The sequence below is a fragment of the Myotis lucifugus genome, unplaced genomic scaffold (genome assembly GCF_000147115.1).
Source record: "Myotis lucifugus unplaced genomic scaffold, Myoluc2.0 scaffold_132, whole genome shotgun sequence".
NCBI lineage: Eukaryota > Metazoa > Chordata > Mammalia > Chiroptera > Vespertilionidae > Myotis > Myotis lucifugus.
Window position 1 is genome coordinate 2,355,987 of NW_005871180.1, and position 17,110 is coordinate 2,373,096.

At 35.4% G+C, this 17,110-nt stretch overlaps 1 protein-coding gene across 14 annotated transcripts in view; it reads right to left on the reverse strand.

Moving 5' to 3' along the window:
* The window catches only part of MLLT10 (MLLT10, histone lysine methyltransferase DOT1L cofactor), a 218,037-nt gene that overhangs the window by 66,146 nt on the left and 134,781 nt on the right, over positions 1-17,110 (reverse strand). For 9 of the 14 annotated variants that reach the window (XM_023758558.1, XM_023758559.1, XM_023758554.1 and 6 more), the window contains 4 exons: positions 16,690-16,942; positions 12,306-12,875; positions 3,877-3,921; positions 3,034-3,066 (listed from right to left, as the gene is read on the reverse strand). In XM_023758558.1, coding sequence (XP_023614326.1) covers positions 3,034-3,066; positions 3,877-3,921; positions 12,306-12,875; positions 16,690-16,942 — 901 coding nt within the window. The remainder of the gene's footprint in view (positions 1-3,033; positions 3,067-3,876; positions 3,922-12,305; positions 12,876-16,689; positions 16,943-17,110) is intronic. The other 5 variants (XM_023758565.1, XM_023758556.1, XM_023758566.1 and 2 more) reach the window with 5 other exon arrangements.

The following is a 17,110-nucleotide window of genomic DNA, read 5'->3' on the forward strand; positions in this document are numbered from 1 at the left end:
ATGCCCTTGACCGGAATTGAACCTGGGACCCTTCAGTCCGCAGGCCGGACGCTCTATCCACTGAGCCTAACCGGCCAGGGCAATTAATTCCCTTTTAATATGCACGAATTTCATGCACCGGGCTACTAGTAATAAATAAAAAGAAATGAGAGGAGATGAACAAACATTTTCCAAAGATGACATTCAGATGGCCAACAAATAAATGAAAAGATGCTCAACATCACTAGTTATCAGGGAAATAAATGCTATCAACATCACAATGAGATAATCATCCCAAATCTGTTAGAATGACTATTAAGAAAAAGAGAAGGGCCTGGCCGTTGTGGCTCTGAGGTTGAGTGTTGATTCATGAACCAGAAGGTAACAGTTCTATTCTGGTTCAGGGCACATGCCCGGGTTGCAGGTTCGATCGCCAGTAGGGGGCATGCAGGAGGCAGCCAACTGATGCTTCTCTCTCACTGTTGATGTTTCTATTTCTCTCTCTCTCTCCTTTCCTCTCTTTGAAACCAATTTTTAATAAGAAAGAAAAAGGGAAGGAATAATGTGTTGGTGAGAAATATTGTGAGATGGTTCATTATAGTGTACCTGGAGAAAGGGAACACTTGCGTACTGTTGGTGGAAATATAAGTTGGTGCAATCATTATGAAAACCAGAGTAATCCAGAAGATTGTCTATCTGTATATATAAAAGCCTAAGCAATCGAATGACCCAACAACCGGTCGCTATGATGCGCACTGACCACCAGGGGGCAGATACTCAATGCAGGAGCAGCCCCCTGCTGGGCAGTGTGCTCCCATAGCCAGCCTCCTGCAGCCGGCCAACCTCCTGCGGCCTCTCCCCCCAGCCGACCCTGATCGGGACTGGGAGAGACGGCCCCTATCAGCCCTGATCACTGGCCTGGCTAAGGGACCCCACCCGTGCACTAATTCCTGCATCGGGCCTCTAGTTTAATGTATATGAGAGGATTTCTATAGGTCACACACAAATACTATGCCATTTTATATAAGGGACTTGAACATCCACAGATTGTGGTATCCTAGGAGGTGTCCTGGAACCAATCCCCTGTGTATACGAAGGGATGATTGTATATCCACCCCATATTCACTGCTGCATTACTTACAACAGCCAAGACATGGGAACAACCTAAATGTCCATTCATGGTTAAATGGATAAAGAAAATATACACAAGTGTGCACACAAACACTAAAATATTATTCAGCCATAAAAAAGAACTAAATCTTCCCATTTGTGATAACATGGATGAACTTTGAGGGCTAAATGCTAAGTAAGATAAGTCAGAAAGAAAAAAATAAATGTTATATGCTCTCACTTATATGTTGAATCTTTAAAAAAAAAAGAATTCATAGATATAGAGAACAGATGTAGTTGAATTGGGGAGAGAGTTGGGGGGAGGGCGAAATGGATAAAGGAGGTCAAAAGGTACAAACTTCTAGTTATAAAAAATGTAAGAAAAATAATAAGTCCATTACTTATTTTGTTTCTCTATATGATGTGATTAATACTACACAAGTATCTAACTACACTATTAGAAAGTTCTCTCAAACATAATCTTGTAAAACCGAAAAAATTTTTAAGACCTGTGTTCATTATATTAATCCCATGACATTAATTTTATTTACCAAAAAAGAGAAGCATGACAAATGTCCCATTAAATTAATACACCCCAATACTTAGTTAATAAAGGCAAAGATTTATGTGGTAGTTCATTCACAACAGCTCCCTATATCTACTTTCTTTTTACCCCAAGTATACTCTTTTCAAACTTTCAGCATGCCTCCAAATTCTAATATTCCAAAATTAAAGACCAAGTGTAAATTTACCTATGCAAATCGAAAAAAAAAATGTTAAATCTCTTCCTTTTTTATACTTCCCTATCAAAGAATGGGTAATATGTTTAGTTTATTCTCAAGAATGCTTCCATCCCTTTTCTGCTAAATACCTAATGTTCAAGAGTTCCTTTTTATCCGGAATATTCATTATCTAAGACTCTTCAGTTCCAGGTTACATAGGAAAGCAAGAGCTATAAATAAATGTAGGCATTAATAAAATAACACTTATAAAACCATGTTCCAACCACCCCCACCTTCAAATCAACGTGAGTATTTATGCCTGTTTATCATGCCATTATTGTCTTACTGGCCATAGATTTGTAAACACCTGACATATAATGCAAATTGACTGTAAATTAAACTACATTAGAAAAATGTGCAAGATTTCATTAAGTTAATGAAAACATATTGGAAAAATGCTTAGAATCATATAAACAGTTTTGAACAAATGAGTTGTGTCAGTTGAAAACTGAAAAAGAAAATCAATAAAGATGACACTAGATTAACGAAAAGTTTTTTTGAACATAAAAGAATTACAGAAGGTTATTGAAAACTAAACTCAAATATTTTTGCAAAAATGACTTTCATTATAATTACAATGCAAAAGTGAACACTGATAGCAGCATTTGCCTTATGTCCTGATTTCAGAACCCAAACCTACAGAAGATGCAATTCCCTTTAGAAAACCTGGTTCCAAACTAGACATAATTTAAAAAGCTATCTTCCTTCATTCATTATATGGAATATAGGGTTAAATTATTAAAAATATTCCTTACATTAACTTAAAATCCTAAAAATAACTTTTTCTTTTCAAGATGTGAAAGAAGCAGTAAATTCCTTATGCAGGTACTGATTACTAACTGTGCTGGCAAGAGAGAACTCAAAAGAACTACAAAACCTGTTTGTAAAAATAGAAAAGACAAGACTTTCATAAAGTTAGAACAACACTATTACATTCTGCCTCACAAAGAGACAATAAAAGCCAAACTGATGAACTACATTGACCTATTATCCTACTATAGGCAGTCTACAAAAAGTTTTCACTAAGGTGCTGAACAATTGACTCACTGCAGAGCCAGATTTCATCTCATCAATAGAACATGCAAGCTTTCAATTGAAATTCTCTGTAAAAGGCAACCTTAGTGATAAATGAACCACCAGAGAAGATTCTAATACAACTTACCATTGTGTATTGCATTCAGCAACTCTGAGAAAGCTTTTAAGTAAGGAAAAAAGGACTTCAGGTTAAGATCATTCTCAAACACACAAAAGAAATACATAGGCATAGACTGAATTGGTGTAATAAAATCTAGGTAAGTCTATCATGTATCGTTTGAATCATTAAAACTGCAAGCTCATTTTTTACATGGCATAAAGTTCTAAATATTAGATTTGTCAATATATTACCTACTAAATTTAAATGTTAGATATATTATCACATTTCCTTAGTAAAAAAATACATATGCAAAATTACTTTTATTTTATTTTGTTTTGCAAAATCACTTCTAAAAAGATACTTAGTAGTATGTAATGTTTTTCTTGTAAAAAGTGAGTACCTAGATGCAATTCTATATAGGTAAATCCACCTTTGGTCACACTTAACAATATTTATTATTAAAAAAAAAACTCATTTTATCATCTAACCTGATCAAACATGCTCATATCTTGGAATTCAGTGTAATAGTCTCAACAAATATAGCAGTCTAAGCAAGAAAGCTAACAATTGCCAATATACAAATATTGAAAAATATATTAACATCAAGATTGGTGACAGAAGTCACAATTCTGCAATGGAAACACCATATTGAAGGGCAAAACAGTAATTAAAATTTGTTCACAATTTGACTGTAATATGGATACTGAACACTGGACAAAGCAGCAATTAAGATCTTTGTATGAGAAAGAAATCTATTCAATTAAGAACAAATTGCATTTTGAAAATTAAAATTTAGAGGTTAATACACTAGAAAAAGCACTAGAGTAGGAGTCAAAAAGCCTGGGCTACCAACCCAGTTCGACAACTTACTAGTTGTTGGACAAGCTCCATCATGCCGATACTGCATGGAAATTTCTGTTGGGAGGGAGGGAGAAAGGAAATCAGCAAAGAAGTTGCCAGTGATTCAAGAGTAGAAAAAGAAACAGGCCAGAAAAAAAGGAAAACATTCACCTAAAAGTCTAGCTGAGAAAGGCAAACAGAACTATGGGAACAGAAATTATAAGCTAGTAATTGGGACATGAGGGAATATGTGTGTGCGTGGGTGGGCAAAGAATGAGGAAAAGACATAAAGGCTTACAAATGAATCTGCATAACAACTGTCTAAGTATAAATGGATTCACTACTAAAAGAAAGTGTAGTTATGCAATGTAATAAACTAATGTGTTTTATATAATTCACTAGATGTGAAGTTTATCAAAAACATTTAAATGCTGTGGTCAATTAGAAATTACAATTTAAGTATGAAAATTATTTAGTTTATATACGATCAGAAACCCATTATGATTTATAGAACAGTATAAAACTCATTAAACTACATTCTTGTAACCTTTCATTTTTTGATGACACTAATGAATGAGTAAGCCATTACTCTTATTCCTTTACTCCACCCAAATGAGAAGCAGACGTTGACATGAGGCAATAAAACACTGTTAAAACCAAAGCTGCTGAGAAAACGGGAAGTAATTTCTACATGACATTGGAAAGGCAAAAACAGTTGATAAAACCAGGACTAAGGTTGTGACTCACAAACCCTGCTAATCCTGGAAACAGCTGGTATTCCACTGTGGCTAACACTGTCGGCCAAATTCTTTTAAAGGAGGGATATCTAGAAATTCTCTGGATATTACAAAACCAAAAACATGACCTCTAGAAACCATGTGTACAACAGAACCTTTCAGGCAACCATCACTCACATGTCTACCCACATATATAACTCAGAGGTCGAGCCTAATCTTGGGCACACTCTGAATAACTTGAAATAAGACAAAGCAAGATAGAGCAAGCCAGCACTCACTTTCAATGACTGTAATATTAAAAGAACTTTATATTCGATGCTATTTTTTTTTTAAATCAAACATTTAGCCCAGTTTAGTGTAAGTCCTATCCAGGGAACACTCAAAAATGAGACCTAGCAAGAGAATTTGACACTTCAATGCTTCATTAACAAATCCAATACAAGTGAGATTTAAAAGGGGAGTGAAGGCTACAGAAGAGACTGACATGGTACATTACAGAGAAATAGTAACTGGAATGGTACTGGAAAATAATCAAAGGACACTCAGAATAACCAAAGAACTTTCTCAATTGGGGGAGGGGGGGGGAATGAAATATGGCTATTCTGGCCTTAGATCTAGTACTTTTGTAGAAAGGCAGGTTATAGGCCCAAATTTTCAACTCACCGAAGACCAAAACAAAATCAGGGAATTTTCCAAGAAAGCAAAGGCCAAGGTATATCCTGGTTTTAGTAGCATCCAATTTCCTATATGGTTTTCATTTATGACCCAATATAATCAAAGTATATGAAATCATGAACCTGAGTCATTAAGATAGGTTTGAATTATTCTCAATCATTAATCCACTTCTTGGTCTACTATACTGTATTAGTAACTCTACTCTTGTGAGTTTACTGAACTAATTTTGTATTTTTGTTTGTTTACAGAATCAGCCTATTCCTAATTAAAATATTTTACCAGGGAACGACTTCTCAGTTTCATTTTATAACCTAGGTAGATATGACATAAATAGGGACATATTTAACAAGAACCCTTTCATAGTTATATGGGCTCAAGTTAAACTTTCTTAACCTTCATACTTCAGTGTAAGTCAGAACAAACTTCTCTAGAAGTGATGTTTGCATTAATAACTTATCTCTGTGAAATCTTTAAGATTTTAACACAACCAAGAGTGCCTTTCCAGAATCTTTTTTTTGTAGCATTTATCACCACTAGAGAATTCCATCACTGAAATAGATTTCAAGTATCTTAACTTAGAAAGGTATGACATTATATTAAAGAACTAGAGACAACTAAGATTTTTTAAAAACAGGAAACCGTATACGTTGAAAGACAGTAGCCAAAAGAAAAAACTTTCATGTTAAACCATCAACTCCTTATCATTTAATGAATACCAGATTTTCCTCAGAGAAAATAACAACATGTTGCTTTTTGTGAAGAAAAAATTGTTAACTTTATTTGAGGGTGAGTACACAATGGAGTATATAGATATTGTATAATAAAACTGTACACCTAAAATTTATATAATGTTATTAACCGATGTTACCTCAATAAACGTTAGCTTTCACATTAGAAAATCATAAACTCTCATAATGTTGTTGAGATAAATAAGAAAAAGGAAAAAGACAAACACAACATGTCAACTCTTTCAAATGCTGTAGTAATTTTATTATTTTACTATTTTATTTTTTCAAATGCTGTAGTAATTTTCAATGTCTCAAAAGATTTAGTGCCTACTTGCTAGGATCTCAAAAGAATATTTGTAGGAAAGAAATCAAGCAAAAGCTTAAGATAGTTTATAAACCAAAACTTACAACCTTTAGTTATCTCTTAAAACACCACACTAATTTTCCATTTTGTGTAAGTCACTGTAAAATGGTAGTCATTTACCAGGATGTGCTTTAATTTATTATAACACAAATCTTACAGTTCAAAACCCCTGATCAGATAAGGAATTTACAGATGTTGTCTGGGTTTCTATTCTGATTGGATCTGGGGTTCCTAGAATAAACATCTTGCTGTGTACATTCTATTATAATTTGAACATGTCTTAAGAGAATCACATTATAAGGATCTAATTTCTACTTCTGCTTTATATTCCAGTTGTGGTAAAACAGGAGAAATAACGACAACAGCAGCAGCAGTAGTAACTGTTCTGCCTATTTACAAGGCAGTTCCAAGTATCAAATGAGGTAGTAAAGAGTTCTTTAGAGACTGTTGGGTGCTCTAAAATATAAGATACCAGTGGTGTCCCTCGGCCTGGCCTGCGGGGATCGGGCAAAACCAGCTCTCTGATATCCCCCGAGGGGTCCTGGATTGCGAGAGGGCGCAGGCCAGGCTGAGGGATCCCACGGGTGCACAATCGGGGCCAGAGAGGGACCGCGGGAGGGTTCCAGGGCATGCTCGGCCTGTCTCGTCCAGTCCCGATCGGACGGACTCCATCTGCAAGCTAACCTACCAGTCGGAGCGTCTGCCCCCTGGTGGTCAGTGCACGTCATAACGACCGGTCGAACAGTTGGACACTTAGCATATTAGGCTTTTATTATATAGGACTAAAGGCCCAGTGCACGAAATTTGTGCACTCGGCTGGGGGGGGGGGGGGGAGGGGGGAGGGTCTCAGCCCAGCCTGTGCCCTCTTACAGTCTGGGAGACCCACGATCAATCTCCTCAAAGAGGTAGGCCCTGCCCACCCGCTGCAGCACCACCACAGGATAGCCTGGGCCTCCCTATTTGGGGCGATCGATCGCACCGGCAGAGGGAGGCCCTGCCCACCCACCACAGCCTGCCAGTTGACAGCTTGGCCTCCCTCTTTGGGGCAATAGTGGAGCCCCCCAAATGGTCGCCCCACTGGCCAATGGCCTGGGCCTCCCTCTGCAGAACGATCATGGGTGATGGCCGGGCCCCCGACCAATCGCATCGTACCCGCCTTGGCCAGCCTGGCACCGCCCACTTGCCGCCGCCCCCCCCCCCCCCAGCTGCCGGTGGGTGCCTCCCTCTGCCGGGGAACTGGGAAGGGAATCAGGGGGCCCCCGCTGGCACCCGCCTTGGTTGGCCTGGGGCCGGCAAGCAGCTCCTGCATTGAGCGTCTGCCCCCTGGTGGTCAGTGCGCTTCATAGCGACTGATTGTTCCACAGGTCATTCTGCCGTTCAGTCAATTTGCATATTAGGCTTTTATTATATAGGATTGCTATTATTATAAGCTGACAGAAGCAGTATCTTTTTTTCCCATTAACGAAATTCTTTTAATAGTAAGTTGCCAAAATTAAGTTCAGGATGTATATTCTGGAAAAAGACTACTAGCCTATTAAGTCTGATTTCTTCAGCCTGGCATTCAACTCTCCATAAACCCATTCTTTTTTTTTCTTTTCTTTTGTTTTTTAGTTAAGTTCTTACTGATTTTAGAAAGAGAGGAAGGGAGAGGGACAGAGAGATAAAAATATCGATTGGCTATCTCCTGCACGTCCCCTACTGTGGATCGAGCCCACAACCTGGGAATCAACCAATGACCTCTTGGTTCATGGGTTTATGCTCAGCCATTGAGCCACACTGGCCAGGCTAACCCCATTCATTCTAACCTATTGAATTATTACCTCCATCCCACAAACACACGCATCTCATTTCTATTGGGTTTATCTTTCAAATATACCTACACTTTCTTTTTTGATAATATTGCTGGCCTTCTTTTTCTACCTACTCTGAAGTACAATCCAAATTCCATCTTCTCCACCCTAATTACATATCCTAAACTGGCCTGTAGTACTACATGAAAAGCTTTACAAATAATTAATTTCACTTGCAACCTGTTTATAAATACTTGGAAGGCAGTTACAAAATAACAGAATACTACTAACCACATGATATATTCTCAGCAATTACAGTAGCATTCTTTTTTTTTAAAAGATGCTTAACATTTATTAAACTCAAAGTACTGTGCTAGCAGTGAGCAGACAGTGGCAAACACAACAAACACAGCCCCTAGCCTCATGGAGCTAGGATTATAATGCATATGATAGTCTAACATCATAACCAACAGCTGCTTACAAAGGTCACTTTCATCATTACTAAATTATAAACCTGTCATTACAGAAAATAAATCTTTTTTAAAGGAGACCATGAAAAACAATTCTTGATAACAAAGTAGTACACAGTATACACTTTCTCCTTCCTACTTATTTATATAGGGAGAAACTTTCCTGCTTTTACAATTACTAAATGATTTCTGAATCTAAAATTAGTCCAAAGAAATTAATATTTTTATGCTTGCAACTACCGTTGCCAAAATTAATGGCTCAAATTCTCTCATTGATCCTGTTCCTTAAAGTATGATTGTCATGTATACTAGTGTGGTTTTAGAGTCTCATCGGAAAACATCCCTTGAGCCCTGACCGGTTTGGCTCAGTGGACAGAGCAGCCGTGGGCAAACTACGGCCCGCGGGCCGGATCCGGCCCGTTTGAAATGAATAAAACTAAAAAAAAAACAAACAAACAAAAAAACAAAGACCGTACCCTTTTATGTAATGATGTTTACTTTGAATTTATATTAGTTCACACAAACACTCCATCCATGCTTTTGTTCCGGCCCTCCGGTCCAGTTTAAGAACCCATTGTGGCCCTCGAGTCAAAAAGTTTGCCCACCCCTGGGATAGAGCATTGGCCTGAGGACTGAAGGGTCCCAAGTTTGATTCCAGTCAAGGGCATGTACCTTGGTTGCGGGCACATCCCCAGTAGGGGGTGTGCAGGAAGCAGCTGATCAATGTTTCTCTCTCACTGATGTTTCTAACCCTCTCCCTCTTCCTTCCTCTCTGTAAAAAATCAATAAAATATATTTTAAAAAAAGAAAACATCCATTGAATTTTATAACTGTCTGAAATCAAGGAAAATGCATAGCTCTATGACTTAGAGCTGTGAGAATTCTGTTTCAGTTTCTTCTTCCATATGATTAATAATACTTGATGCTTGTCAAGTGCTTAAGACAGTGTGTAACATATATTAAAGTGTCAACAGCAGTTGGGAATTCTTAATTTATGCCAAGAAAGCATAATTTCTAAATATTCATGGCATTTAGCCAGCTTCTTCTAGGTAAGAACACACTTTTTAGTACTGAGTTTATCAATAAGAGAGTGCTCTGATCTAATCCTAAAACTTTATTAAAATGTATAAAATTAAAACATACAAGTTTAAGAAACAACTTAGACACAAGTTTTAAGTTTTTTAAGCACAACTTTTAAGAAAAAAATCCTGGGAAATCTAAATTTAAGTTATTTATTGTCAAGAAATAATATTTATGGGAATTTCCATCCTAAATTTCTGTTTACCTAATGGTGAGGTAAAAGGAATACAAATTCATATTTTTCTCTCACAGATGTACCACAAAATTGCCCTCTGAAAGTAATCATTGTGTAAAGAATGCTATTTCCCATGCCTAAAACCTCCCTAAATATGTAACAGGTAGGAAAATACTTTTAGGCGTGTAAATCAATTATTTTAATTCCATTAAAGATATGTATTTCAAATGGCATCTAAATGCAATTTCTGAATTTCACTAGTTATCAGACTTGACTTTTATGTATAGGAAATCAGTGAGGTTCTCTTTTCACAAAAGCAAACTTAGGCTTCATTTTCTCAGTTAAGTTATTCATCTGATTACTGTGCCTCTAGCTAAAAATAAATATATGAACTCAATTTTTTTTCTGAGTAAATTTATCTAAATTTACTTTTTGTGACAAAAGGCTAAAGCTAATTGCTAAGAAATCCTGATTTCAAATGTCAAATATGTTTCATGTTACATAAATAAAATATATATTCCAAGTGTACAATATCTTTAAATATTTTCATGAACTTATTTCTCAATGCAATTTATATATTTTTTCTGCCTTTGAAACAGTGATTCTCAGCCAAGGGAGATTTTTGCTCTCTACCCCGGGGGGATGGGGGGAGGGAGAGAGACAGTTTTTGATTGGGGTTGGGGTTCTTGGGTGCTATAGGTATCTAGAGGGTAAGGCCTAGGGATCCTGATAAATATCCTACAATGCACAGGACAACATTGCACAACAAAAATCATCCTGATCAAAATGGCAATAGTGCCAACATTGAGAAACCCTGCTCTAGAACTACCCCTAATGCTACTAATGAAACAATCCTTCCATACTTTATACTCATTTCTAAAAAACAAAACAAAAACCACTTGTCAAACAAGTCTACCACAGGCACTGAAGCTAGCTAGCTATGAGAAACAGCTAGCCTGGTGTGTGACCTTAGGCAACTTATTTTACCTGTCTAACCCTTGGTTTTATCAGCTGTAAAACAGAGGCATTAATAGTTTTTACTTCATAAAACTATTGCGAAGATTATACAATAATTATAATGTACTGAACAGACCCTGGCATAAAACAAATGGTAGTTATAATTACTGTTTTTCACATTAAACCTTTAAACGTGCTCTTTTCTTCCTTAGAATATTTCGTAAGCTTGCTTACTGAAATTATCTGCACAGCTATAAAATTCCAATGTTCTGTGTTTATAAAATATGCATGAACATTCATTAAATTATGTTTTTTCCCATACCATTTCCTACCATCCTCTCCATCAACTAATAGAACTGATAAAATCCATAATAGTTTATTTTAGCCAAAATTTCCTCATTTCTACAATCAGACATCTAAAACCAAAAGAAGGATGAGCTTTACAAGCAACCATTTAAAATCATTTACCTGAAATTCAAGATACAATTTAAAATATAAATGTGGACATTTAACGAATATCTAAAGTATAAAGTTTGTGTAAAAACATGAATCTTAAAAAAATTTTTAATTGAAAATAATAGTCATTTATTTCTCCCTAAATATGTAACAGGTAGAAAAACTGTTAAAGAAGCATCCCAATGGTGTGAATAACAACATATATAAATGCATTCATACTTTAGTAAAGATAATGGTAAAAAATGTTAAACATACTGGAAAACAAAAAGAATATAAATCATTTCATATATTTCCTGAAAACAAAGAGAATATAAATCATTTCATATATTTCCTGCTAAAATCCATAAATTAAAATCATTTATCCCTGATTGAAAAATATTCCAGATGGAGCAATTCAAGTAGAATTTGTGTGAGGAATTGTTGAGAAATGAAGGCTAAAATTTAGAGAAAGAAAGCTCAAAAGCAAATGCCAATCAAAAATAGAGTGCAAAAACTGTCACACTGCAAATGCAAATTCTGAGTTGGCTTTTTAAAAAAAATGTTTTCACTGATTTGAGAAGGGGGAGACCATGGATGTCAGAGAGAAGCATCGATCTGCAGCCTTCCGCACCACCACCCCTCCCACCAAGGATTGAGCCACAGGTGCCTTGACCGGGAATTTAACCACGACCTTTGGGTGCATGGGACAATGTTCAACCAACTGAGCTTCACCGGCTGAGTTGGTTTTAAAAACTCTGTGCAAGTGAAGCAAAAACAAAAATGGGAATTAATCCTAGGTGTTTCATAAAAAATAACCAATAAACTATTTAGCCTATACTTAATTAAGTAATGTCAGATTAGTGCCAAATGTCTTTTCCAAACACCAAATTGTCTAAGATCATAACACATTTTTTCATGAAGATAATCAAATGTCACTTAGCAACTCAAGTATGATCATAACAATAGTTTAAAATGAATTTACTTTTTGGGGTAATGAAAGAGTGATGGTGGTGGAAGTAAGGGAGAAAAACAATGGGCAAATCCCTACCTGAACCAACTGGAGATGAGCCAACACTAAGACTTTGTAAACTTCCATTCCTGAGCAATGTAGGAGATTTCTGAAGACTAGAGCTTGTTATACTTCCTGCAGCTGATGCTACAGATGATGTTGGTGAAGCAGAAGAAACTGAGAGATGAGAAACATTCTCTTGATTTTTGTTTCCTTTGGGTCTACCAGGCCCATGCTTACTTTGTTTATTTCCTTTTCTTTTCTTTTCCTTTACAGTTTCTTCTTCTATGCCAGAAGTTTGAGCCCGCTTATATCCTGCTGTAGGAAGGCTGGAATTACCCAAATCTCCAGGTGAATTTTCAAAGTTTTTAGGCTGTGAAATAACAGCCGAGGTCGAAGGGAGACCAATTATGGAACTAAAACTATTTACCCCCCCTTCCTGGCTTCCAGACTCTCCTTTATGTACATCTTTGGTTGATGATGACTGTTGGGAGTGAGTATAACTGTCATTACGTAGATCTGAGTCTGTAAAGCTCAAGAAATCCTGGGGAGACTGTACTGAACTTCCCGAAGATGATTTTACACTGCCTGGAGTTCCTGAAAAACTACCTGTAGTTAAAAAAAAAAAAGGGCGGGGGGGATAGGAAAAGAAAAAATTGGATGCAAAAGTTCCCATGAGCAATAGAAATGAAACAATCATCAAAAAGAGAGGGTAAAAAAAACCACTATAAAACTTAGGACATCACTTATGTAACAAAGGTAGATTTTTAAAAGGGTTATTACTGAAAACAAGATTATCTATAAAATTATCTTTAAAAATACTTGTCATTTTATAGTCATTAAATTGAATTTTAAGCTATTACTTATACAACTACCAAGATATAAGTTGTGCTTTATTTAACCTACCTTTTACCATGGCAGCAATCCTCAATTCTTCCCCAACTATGTGTATACTTGAGGAAGAACTGATGAATAGCAAAGTCTCAAGGAGACTTTGATAAGACTATAAATGGACTCTGAATAGCTAAAGGAACTTCCTCTTTTTTAATTAGTAAAGATATGATTATAAATGTTTCCAACATACAAGAACCAAAAAACGTTTGTTAGGTTATAAGTTCTGAGTTTTAACTTCTAGATAATGTTGGTGAATGTTGTCATTTAGTTAAAGCTATCCCACCAAAACTCAGATTTAATCAAATAATAATAATCACATAGAACCTAATCTATATACCTTACATTCTCCCAGTCTACTTCCCATGGAGCTGCATAAAGAAAAGAAACCAGCCACTGACAATCTGCTATTGTTTTTCTGAAAGTAGTCATTGGAAAGGCTCCTCTCATGAATCTCTTTCACAACTGCTTATTCTTCCCATACTCTTTCAGCGGTTCTCAACCTGTGGGTTGTGACCCCTGAAAATACATCCTGCATATCAGATATTTACATTACGATTCCTAACAGTAGCAAAATTACAGTTATGAAGTAGCAACGAAAATAATTTTACAGTTGGGAGTCACCACAACATGAGGAACTGTATTAACCCTTTGCACTCCGCTGTCCCCTCTCAGGGGACATCGGAATTCTAGCATATCACTCGGATGTCCCCTCTCAGGGGACATTGCAGTTTATTAGTGATTACGGGGAATTGAGTTATTTCAACGCAACTTTTTGAGACATGCATGTTTCCCTGAAGTTTTATCTTGAAATGGCACAAGAAATTAAATCAAAATATCGTAAAATTACTAAGATATATACAAGAAATGTCAGCGGGTTTTGTGTCGGTTTAAACAATAAACTACATATTCCCGATGTGGGACAAAGAAAACGGGACTGCATTGTGTGTTCTAACAGGAAAACACCTGGTGGCAGGCGTCAAACCACTTACTGCTGTCAAACATGCACTAATCAGCCTGCAATGCATATTGGGGAGTGTTACAAAACTTATCATACTGTACAAAATTATAAACAATAAAATATTGGGGTTTTTTTTGCAAATATACATTCCTCGATGTCACCCAATTCATATAAGTCCAATATCATTATAATACGTTACTTGGTTTCAAAATTATACTAAATAATACGAGGGTCTGTAAATGCACGTTTCCGCCGCAAAGTAGCGTCGAGTAGCTGGTAGCCAATGTCCAGAATGGTTCGGAGTGCAAAGGGTTAAAGGGTCACGGCATTAGGAAGGTTGAGAACCACTGCTTTAGATAAAGAACATTCGTAGTCCCACACACCATTACAAGCTATAAGAGCCTCGGGTTCTTATTAACCTGACAGAAAAATAATATTGTTGAGATGAAACAACAGTTTCGTTCATCATCCCATGTCACCAAACACACTTGCCAAATAAAATACCCAGACTTAGTTGTGATCACATGTTTCATAAAACTAAACTCTGTCATATTTTAACTAATGGATTTAGAAACAAAAGCTCAAAATAAAGTGTTTATTAGAGTAGGAAGGAAATTCCAAGCTAAGTGTTAAATTTTATTGCAGAGCACATTCATAAGTAATCACACATAAATCCACCTAAATATTTACAGATATATTTTTTCTCGCGCACAAAAATTTATTTTTAAAGTATCAAGGTTTTGATTTTTAAATTTTAGCTCTTCTGAAATGGCTTATTTTAAAAGAACATTAATAGTTTAAAATTTAACTCTTTCAAGACAGTATCTGTTTTATGCATTTATAAAAGTATTTGTTCCTATGTTAAGCATTTTCCTATGTTAAGCATGTCCATATAGAAAAGCATACATATTAAGAAGCTATCTACAGTTCATCAATGATTTGCTACTTAATTAGAAACTATAAAGAAGTTCTTTATTATCCATTCTGATCTGTCTTCATCTATCTTTTTTCTACACATTTTTGTTTTTACAGCTGGTGTTAAAAGCTTACTACACTATAGCAAATACTTTAAAATATTTAGTATACCCAATACTTTAAATGCATGTTTTCTAATATTCACATACTAACTGCAATGAAAAAAAATAAAACCAATTATTCTAAATATCCTATCTTTATATTTCAACTCTTAAAACTCTTACAGCCTATTACCTCAGATATAAAAACATAACATATTCGCTACCATATCTTAACAGAGGCGGGAAAACACTCAATGTTATGAAACTTAAGAAAATAAGAGATTTCTTTTCTAAATGGATTGTACCTCAAAGACATTAAAAACTCAACAATACAATTTTAACAGTAGAAAATAAGGTCTTAATTGTAGAGAACAGGTGACTGACTTCTGCTAATATCACATTTAAAATGTGAATGAAGTTACATTAAAATTAAATTATTTTCCATAGTGGCATAAAAATAAAAAATATATAAACTTATTAAAATAAAACAGCAAATTTGGCATTTTATTTCTTTTCTATTTGTCTATTTTTTTTTGTATTGTAAGGCAAACAAAATATATATGGGACTTGAAGATCTTGAAGCCCAAAATAACTATTAGTTTAAAATATATATAGTTTTTAATAAAGTCTGCCAACTAAGCAATCTCTCTACATATATAAATTATATTTTGGTACATTTTAGATACAATTTTTATTATTATCAAAACCTTGAATGGAGTAAAGAAAAGGGCTATTTCCTCCTCCTCCCCTCACTTACTCCTAGGGAACAACGGGGAGCATTTACTGTATACTTTACTAATATATTTATCTCAAGCAGTTTTAACATTTCTCAAAAAAGTTATGTTCATGCTAAAAATTATACAAAGTTAACACTTAGAACACAGGGCTAATGTAGTTTAAAGTTTAGATGCATTACTCTGTTCTCCATAAGAGGGTTGCCATGTAAAACTCAACATGCCCAGTTAATTTTAAATTTCAGTTAAACAACAAATTATTTTTCAACTGGGCATGCTGTAAATATAGCAGCCTTGCCAAAAGATATGTAGGCTTAGCAAAATTCTACTTTAAACATCAAGCTTTAAAATAAATGCCTTCATAATCAACAACTACTATTTCCCAAGAACTATTTAGATCCCTTAAAAAATTACCCAGCATTTGTTTACTTACTAAAAATATATCTTAACTATTTTAGTATATAATTAGGAAAGGTAAATAAAAACAATTTATAAAAAATAACTGGTCTATAGAGCAGAAAGGAAAACTCAAGCTTTTGTTTTTTCCTCCCCAGACTTAAAAACTTTACTTCATATCTATTTAAACATTAAAATTACAGTTCAACTTTGGAAGGACATGTCACAACATAAAAAGAAAGCAAAAGTCCCAAAAACATTTAAACAAGGAACACTAGTTTGGGAAGTAATCTTACTACAGCAACTAATTATAAAATAATCTCCAATGACCCATTAGTTATAAATAAAAAATAAATTATTTTATAAAACTTAACTACTATTGATCATAAGAACAAATATTTTAACTAAAACATCATAATTTATACCTTGCTGGAAAGGACTAGCAGCTGACACAGCCGTTCCTGGATTTCTTCCACCAGGCTTTCTTCCCCTTTGACCTGAGCTGTGAGTTGAAGATTTCTTCCCTTTGCCCTCCGACCCTCTAGCCTCTGAAACATCTTTTCCACTAGTTGTATGCGCAGAAACTTCCTGGAAATTTGCATTTGTAAATCGTGCTGCAGTATCTTCCAAGCGCTTCAATGATCCAGATATAGAGTTGCTGCTAGTGCTCGTATAAGTCTAACATTTTCATTGGGAAAGGAAGTAAAAGGAAAAAAATTATTATAATTTCACTATAGATAAAAAAAGATGGGACATTAACAATAACAAATAATTATTGGACTGGTAAGATAAACATAGGCAAGTTTCTGTTATAAAAATAAGTCAGTCCACCTAAGCAAATTATGT